Source organism: Austrofundulus limnaeus, unplaced genomic scaffold (genome assembly GCF_001266775.1).
Source record: "Austrofundulus limnaeus strain Quisiro unplaced genomic scaffold, Austrofundulus_limnaeus-1.0 Scaffold141, whole genome shotgun sequence".
Lineage (NCBI taxonomy): Eukaryota > Metazoa > Chordata > Actinopteri > Cyprinodontiformes > Rivulidae > Austrofundulus > Austrofundulus limnaeus.
Genome location: NW_013952543.1, coordinates 373,221 through 382,196, shown reverse-complemented (window position 1 = coordinate 382,196; position 8,976 = coordinate 373,221). Strand labels below are relative to the sequence as shown.

At 38.6% G+C, this 8,976-nt stretch overlaps 1 protein-coding gene across 1 annotated transcript in view; it reads left to right on the top strand.

Annotated features, from left to right (window-relative positions):
- The window catches only part of pym1 (PYM homolog 1, exon junction complex associated factor), a 7,165-nt gene extending 5,723 nt beyond the window's left edge, over positions 1-1,442 (top strand). Inside the window, exon 3 of the mRNA XM_014016224.1 lies at positions 440-1,442. Coding sequence (XP_013871678.1) covers positions 440-962 — 523 coding nt within the window. The 3' untranslated portion in view covers positions 963-1,442. The remainder of the gene's footprint in view (positions 1-439) is intronic.
- Positions 1,443-8,976: the final 7,534 nt, after the last annotated feature.

Sequence of the window (8,976 nt, the reverse complement as noted above, 5' to 3'; positions counted from 1 at the left end):
GTTGAAGATAAAATGTTGAAAGTGAAAATTGGTTTAAAAATTTGGTCAGTCAGAGATGTCAAAATATTTTTTGTGTCAAATAGGAGGCATAATGTGTTCTTTTTGTTTTTGTTAATTAGTAATTATCACTACTTTTATTGGGTTCTACATGTTGTATTCATGATTAAATGCAGCAAAACAAACTAATTCTCTAACTAATAATTGGTTTATTTACATAATAACTTTAATTGCTGGATGTTCGACCCCTCAGCTGTTGACCGGCAATATCTGTTGCCCCCGGAGCAATTTAGTTGAATAGCCCTGCTTTAAACATTTTCACAAGTRTTTAAAATGTATTGTTTGTTCAAAAGCTGAAAAAGAAGTGTTTTGTAGAAATAAAGATTTTCACCAAAGCAAAGTGAAGCATTTGTCATTTACACTGTGTTTCTGATGTCTTTAGGTATGAAAACAAATATGTGAAGTTTTTTAAAAGCAAACCAGACCTGCCTCCGGGCCTGAACCCTTCTGACGCTGCTTCCCCACAGCAGCAGCAGAAGATTCCTGGTAATGGAGACTGCGAGACACCCGGCCTCTCAAAGTCGGCCAAACGCAACATGAAGCGTAAAGAGAAACGGAAGCAGCAGCAGCAGCAGCAGCAGCAGGAGGAGGAGGACCAGGACGGTGAGGCAGAGGTGGAGTCGGTGAGCAGCGCTGTCGAGAACGTGTCCATCTCAGATAGAGGCAAGGCTGCGATCAAGACGGAAGGATCGCCCTCCGTCTCATCTCCGGAGGATTCCTCGGCAGCTGTGGCTGAAAAGGCCAAAAAGATCAAGAACGTGAAAAAGAAGCTGCGGCAGGTGGAGGAGCTGCAGCAGAAAGTGGACTCGGGGGAAATAAAGCAGCCAACGAAGGATCAGCTGGAAAAGTTGGGCCGAGCCAAGGCTTTACAAGAGGAGTTAGAGCAGCTGGAGAGGGATTGTTGAAGCAATAAAGACAAGCAGAAGAATCAGACTGAACATACACATTATGTACAGGAAAAGACCTTTACAGCTTGGAGATCATGGCTTCCAAAAATATTCCACCACTTTGACATTCAGTATGAACAACGGAAGCAAACGCTGCCCTAATTAGGGACAGGATGTTTACGTGGGAGACGTTACATCTACACAGCGGAGGAACTAATATTTTTTAAGATGTCTACATAATGCTGGGTTCCTGTGTCTACAGACACATCAGCCACACCAGTCATTTATAAATATCTTTTAAACTGATCATTGTGACTCATTTTGTGTACCATTAACAATGTCATCAGGAAGCACACGAGGTAGAAAAACAAAGTGTTTTGTGTTTAACTGAATTTCTGCTCTCAGTTTTTTACCCTTCTGTCGATGTCAGTGACTGGATGCCCTTTGGTTGTCACATTAATGTCAAGTCTCCATTTATTAAGACGTAAGATGCTTTAAGTATTTTTGGCTTTCTTTTTTTTTTTTTTTTGTAAACCATGCTCTAAAAATTATGTTTGAAAGCTTATGTCCTGGTCACATGACCAATTTAGTGGGAAAGATTTGCTTTTAGTAAAAATCTGTTCAAAATTGTGTCAAAATTACAGACTTCAGGCTATACATCAAATTTTAAATTGTGTTGAAAGATAAGTAAATTACAGAACTTTTTTTTTAATGTTTGTCATATTTGAAGCAGAGAGGAGCACTGAGCGGACTCTGCCTGGTGGCATTAATCGCATTAATCATCAAGTGCAAAAAATAACCGGTTTTTTTTTTGACGATTAATTGCACACGATACGATTATGCCCAGCCCTAGTGTGTCAACAACATAAAATAACAGTTCACTGGAGGATTGTGTGTAGAAGGCTTTCATGTAGTTTTGCTTGAGCAAACTGTGCTAATCGTTTGTAGCTTTTTCTTTAAGTGACAATTTTTTTGTTTTTGAGTTAAACAGCAGCTTTTGGAAGAGTTTCTGGAGTTGGGTCAGTTTTTTCATTCCAATGTTCAGGAAGACATTTCTTAATTTTCTTTCCCCTCTTTTGAGGTTAATATAGGGGTTGGTGATTTACAAATACTTAAAATTAGGAGTGTAATGAAGGGGACATATGCAAAATCCACTTTTTTTAGCTGTTAAATACATTTTGTTGTATTTGGAGTATCTAGGAGGCAGAAAAGTGCTGCAAAGATATCTTTATATTCTGTTTGGTTCATATTTTTCAGCCTGTTCAGTTTTCTCTATTTTCTCTGACATTCTTTGAACTATTAGGTCAAATTATTTGTGACAGAATTACCATATAAGGTCTGGACTTACCCACTACAGTCTCCTCGTCTTCATTCTCTGGTTCTGGGTCAGACTCTGGTTCCAACATGTAAAGCCGGATGGACAAGTCTTCTGTTGTTGACATCTTTCAATTAAATTGTAAATAAAACGTCTGCATTGCTAGAAAACGTAACTCCCCCTCTCAAACAGGAGTGGATCGGTCTGGAAGCTGGAGGTGGGCGGGGCTTGAAGTGTCTTAAAGGAACAGTGACAAAACAAGCTGCTTTGAGAGACATGTCAGAGAGCGGCTGGTAAATAAGACTGAATTCAAACCAAAGCATTGTAATTCCATTTTCTAAAGACCCCAAAATGAATGATATAAATTTGAAAAGGAAAGATTTAAAAGCATGATATGTCTACTTTAGATTCAATGATGTATTTGCAAATTGTCATATGATGTTTAAGTACAAATGTTTTAGAAATAGGAGCAAAGAGGTTTGAGATAGTGCCCCTTAAGTACAGCTCATAAAAAATAGGCTGAAATATACATATAAACTCAGCTGAAGCTCCTAAAGTTTAATCTTTATAACAGCAAGTACCATCAATGGTTTGTTAAATGTAACATTTCAGTAAATAAATTTATAGAATCCTGAGCTTAAAAGCAAGCAACTGGACTTGTCGCTGCTTCTCAACTCATCAGCTTTTTCAGTTCAAATCAGAAGTGAGGAATTACAAGTTTTTAAACTGTACAAGATGACAGAAGAAAAAGAACACAAACACATAAAAAAGCTTTTCCATCTTGTGGGTACCTTCACTGGCATTTGTCATCATGTCAGACAGAACAAAACACTGAACAAGGAGGAAAAGAACAAAGAAAGACGCTGTAATCCCATATGTTGCTGGAGTATCTGAGAAACAACAAAATATCTTCAAACGCATCCTGGTGATTTTAAATCTAGCTGATCCAAAAAGACCAAACAAACTGAGCAGCGTGATGTGTGAAGTTCAGTGCTGTCAACAATAAGACCTCTACAGCGGGTAAAATAAGTATTGAACACGTCACCATTTTTCTCAGTAAATATATTACTAGAGGTGCTAATGACATGAAATTTTCACCAGATGTTGGTAACAACCCAAGTGATCCATACATACAAAGAAATCAAACCATAAATGTCCAGAAATGAAGTTATTTGTAATAATGTGGAATGGCACAGGGAAAAAGTATTGAACACATGAAGAAAGGGAGGTGTAAAAAGGCATGGAAAGCCAAGACACCAGCTGAACTCTCTCAGTAATTAGAAAGCAAGCCTGCCCCTTGTCAGTGCAARTTAATATCAGCTGGTTCAGTCCCAAATGATGGCCAGGTATCACACAAGAACCATCTGATGATGGGTAAAAGTAAAGCGCTCTCTCAAGACCACAACCTTATTGTTGCAAAGCATAATGATGGCATCGGTTACAGAAGAATGTCTAAACTTCTGAAGGTTCCAGTGAGCACTGTTGGGGCCATAATTCAGAAGTGGAAAGAACATCATTTCACCATAAACTGACCACGACCAGGTGCTCCTCACAAGATTTCTGACAGAGGAGTGAAAAGAATTATCAGAAGAGTTGTCCAAGAGCCAAGGACCACTTGTGGAGAGCTTCAGAAASACCTGGAATTAGCAGGTACGATTGTTTCAAAGAAAACAATAAGTAATGCACTGAACCACCATGGCCTATGCACGCTCACCACGCAAGACTCCACTGCTGAAGAAACAGCATGTTGAAGCTCCTTTAAAGTTTGCTGCACAACATTTAAACAAGCCTGTGTAATACTGGGAGAATATAGTCTGGTCAGATGAGACCAACATTGAACTGTTTGGATGCCAGAATACACATCATGTTTGGAGGTCAAATGGCACTGCACATTAGCCCAAAAACACCATACCAACAGTGAAGTTTGGAGGTGGGAACATCATGGTGTGGGGCTGTTTTTCAGCATATGGTACTGGCAAACTTCAAATAATTGAAGGAAGGATGARTGGAAAAATGTACAGAGACATTCTTGATAAAAATCTGCTTCCACCTTCCAGGATGATGAAGATGAAACGTGGCTGGACATTTCAGGAAGACAATGAGCCCAAACACAAAGCCAAGGAAACTCTCAGTTGGTTTCAGAGAAAGAAACTAAAGCTGCTGGAATGGCCCAGCCAATCACCTGACCTGAATCCAACAGAAAATCTATGGAAAGAACTAAAGATCAGCGTTCATAGAAGAGGTCCACAAAACCTTCAAGATTTGAAGACTGTTTGTGTGGAAGAATGGGCCAAAATCACACCTGAGCAATGCATGCCACTAGTTTCTCCATACAGGAGGCGTCTTGAAGCTGTCATTGACAACAAAGGCTTTTGTACAAAGTATTAGATAAATTTCAGTAAGTGTGTTCAATACTTTTTCCCTGTGCCATTCCACATTATTACAAATAACTTCATTTCTGGACATTTATGGTTTGATTTCTTTGTATGTATGGATCACTTGGGTTGTTACCRACATCTGGTGAAAATTTCATGTCATTAGCACCTCTAGTAATATATTTACTGAGAAAAATGGTGACGTGTTCAATTCTTATTTTACCTGCTGTATRTTGTAGAAAGTAAACATCCTCTACACAGACACACAACTCAACACATGGGAGAAGACTCAGCTGAGCACCTACACCTCAACTGACGATGAACCTGGAAAGACTCACACACAGAAATGTGGCAGTTAAACAGTTTTATTGATATGAGAAAGTTATTTGGCGCTCGAGCCCCGGCAGAAGACGAGGGTGCAGCGACCCGCTGTGAGCTAGCAATCAGCTTAGGTCCCCCCGGGGCTTGGACACTGGTGGTGGTGTGGAGGCCAGAAGGAAGGGCCCAGGAAGAGCCTGAGATGAAGGTGGAGGCAGGGTAAACATGCTAGGAGAGCAGACTGATCCTTGGGTGCTGGACCTTTAGACCTGGATCCCTGTGAGATGATTGGTAAGGTGAGGCGAGGATTTGATGCTGATTGACTGCAGCTGGGAGTGTGATGTGGTGATTGGATGGAGCAGGTGAGGTGGAGAGAGTCTTCCAGTCTGAATTTGGCTTTAGCCAAGTCACAACAAACACCTCAGGGCACTGTACACAAAAAAACAACCTAAAGAAGCCAGCAGATTGTGTTGATTCTTCACTTCATCACTGTCTCCCATCCTGAGCAGCACATTGGCAGCAGTGAAAAGGAAAAAAAAAACTCCCTCATATCAGGAAGAAACCTCCAGCAGAACCAGAACCAGGACAGGCAGCTATCGGCCTCGACCGGCTGGGTTTGGGGAACAGGAAAAAGACACAGAATCACAGGACTGGTCCAGGTGTATTTTCCTCTGAAAGAGAGACAAAGAAAATTATGTCATTGATAGAAATAATTACAACAAACATGTAGAGGAGAGAGACTAAAGACAACAGCAGAGTGAGGAAATGTCCTCAGTTTGTGCTCCAGCAGCAGAACTAAGAAATAACTCAGGAAACCAACYCTAACTATAGGATTTATCAAAAGGAAAGTCTTTACATATATATACAAACAATATAAAATCAATATAGAACACAGGTAAGTAAAAAGATAAATAGTTCCACAATAAATGCAATATGCCACATTAATAAGAATGTGACCTTATTCTACAAAAAATAAAATAAAATAAACAGTCCTTATTAACTTAAAGTCTATTTTCAACTCATCCACGCTTCTATCTATTTTTTTCCTTGTGTCTGTGGTCAGGTAGTGAGCTAACAGGTTCAGCAGGGACACAGACATCCCTCTCACTCCAGCTCCTTCCTGTTGGGACAGAGAGGCATTCCCATGTTATATAATCCCTCCAGTAAGTTCTGGGTTAACCTCAGGGTATCCTCCTAGTGACACTTGTTGTAAAACGTCTACAGGGCAACGCCAAGCAGGCATCCTGAACCACCACAGCTGACTGCTTTCTGTTTGGAGGATCAACAGCTCTACTCTGTTACATCTGAATGACGGAGCTCTTCACCTTCCCACCCCAAAGAGCAGAGGTCTATAAACTACTTCAAATAAATAACTAAGTAAAAGTAAAAATAACGTAACAGAAAATGAACAGAAAACTTTACATGTACTTGAMTCGGTTTAGCAGAGGTTTATACTAAGTATATTTACTTGGTTACAGTACTTAAGTAGTTCTTTTGAGGATTTATAATTTTATCAATTATTTCTTTAAATAGCTACTTTTACTTCATTAAAGCTAAAAATGATACTTTTACTTCTTTACTTTAAAATGTAACACCTAGTTACTTGTTACAAAATTAAATATGTTCAAACTCATCATGAAAGAAGATGTTTCTGCACTCTAAAAAATGAAGTGTTGAATTAACTCAACAAAGTTGTGTCTACTGGCTCCACTAAGCCTAGTTGAGTAAACTGAGCAAATAATACACATATATTACTCAATTTACTAAACCAGGCTTAGTGGAGTCAGTTTGGTTCAGTAAATTCAACAGTTTATTTATTAGAGTGTGTAAAAGTACTTTTACTTTCCCAATTTTTGTGAACAGTTTTATGACTTTTACTTGAGTAGTTTTCTAATCAGTGACATTCATTTTTTTTTTTACCAAAGTCATTTTCTGTTCATGTAATTTTACTTTTACTTAGTTATTTTTTTCCAAGTACTTTATAGACCTCTGCGGTTTAGTGTAACAAGCTGACACACAGTAACTTGGTTCAGTAAATTCAACACTTCATTTTTTAGAGTGCATATACAACTCCTGTCATTATGAGTTCCAGTTATATTTAGATTTGTAACATGTAACTAGGTGTCAAATTTTAAAGTAAACAAGTAAAAATATAATTTTATGTTTTGAATGTAACAAAATAAAAGGTGGATCTCCGAGAAGAACAGTCGACTAGCTGCGGGCAATCTTCCGGTCCTTGGAGCTATCCTGCCGACAACGCCAAATTCTGTCGTGGAAATGATTTACCAAGAATGCAGAAACACGTTGGAATAAATGCACAGAAAGTCTGCGTGTATGGTCGTCAATTATGATTTAATTCTGAGCGACAAACAAACAGAACTCAATCAGGAAGTCTGTCGGCTTGTGGCTGTTGTCAGCAGACAGCAAGCCAATAATATAACATCATGATAACATCATGTGACAGTTTACAACCAATCACACATCGACGAATGTACTGCCCAGCCAATCACAGGGCTCTCAGCTCAAAGAGTTCCTTATCAAACAAGAGAGGTCAATCCCTCGCTGGAGTCCTGTAGTCTGGGCCAAAACAGATTAACAGCCGAAAACTATTTATAATAAGATATGGTTACTGGACAGTGTCAAGGTAGAACAGATATACATAATTAATCCATAACAGTTACTATTAAAAATACTTGGTAAAATTATAAATCCTCAAAAAATAACCTACGTGCTGTTATAAAGCAAAAGTACATATTTTATATACCTCTGCTAAACAGAAATCTCATTTTAGCTGTCATCCTGTTATGCAGGTCAAAATGTTAATGACAGGTAAACTGAAAACTTCACCATCTTCACCAGCTGGAAGAAAGCCCTCACTGTGGACTTTAATGCTTCAGTTGCTCCTCAATCCTGCCTCCACTCAAGAACAAGACTCCCAGACTCCCCTGGGATTTTATGAGACAGTATTTTCTGTGATGAAACGGAAACAAAAAGATGTTGTCTTCTGTCTTCAGTCAGAGGCATTTTGTCACAATGATTGCTCAGAGGCGTTACTGGGTTTGCTTCTATGGCCTCTTACATTAAGAACACTATAATTAGCTGCTGTTGTTCCCATAGGGGACATGCGGTTACTTGTTTTCTTCAGAGTGGCAACTATAAAATAAAGAATGCTCAAGATTTTGCTGAATAAACTCCAAAGTTTTCCCAAATAAATCGCAACTGGGCAACAGCAGAAAGAATTTCTGTAACACATGCAGAGAATAAAATAATACCATTAAATTCATATCAAAACGTGATTCTTCCGCCACAAATTCAAAGCTGTTCATTAGTCAGCAGTTTTCCCAACTGGTGGGCAGTAGATTTCTTTTTTAGTGCTTTAAATCCCTTTTTTTTTGTTCCCTGTATTGTAAACAGTTCTTGGAAGTTATTTTGAACATTTTAAGACAAAAAGCTCCAAATGATGGTCGGTAAAGTTTTGATTGTGCAGTTGAAACATGTCTGAGTTTTTTTTAAGGCAGTCCACACATCACATTCCTTGTCAGAGTTTTATTGTGTGGTTTTGTGGAGCGTCTGGAACAAATACTTGGTATAAAAACTCAATGCCCCACACTAAAACACCAGCGCCAGTGTCGAAGGACRAAGGATGGCTGTAGCGATTGGAAAGATAGAATAGTTGAACATTCATTAGGATAAAAAGTTGTTCCATTTTCTCGCATCTTTTTCTGATTCTTCTTCAGTGTAATGGAAAAGGGCTCTCACCAGAAAATGGACTGTAGGTTGGAGTTAATGGTGCTTTTTGTTTTGCTGGCAACAGCCTCATCTATTGCTCGGAGCAACAAAGACATTGATGAAGCAATGGTAAGAAATCAGAAAATAAGTGGAGCTGCTATAATATAACCTGAACCACCGTAAAAATAGACGACTTTAAGAGAGTTAAGAGAAAAACATCACATTTAATAGTGAAAATCAGACACAAAAAATATAAAATAAAAAAAAAGCCATGGGAATTGAAAAAACTAATGCT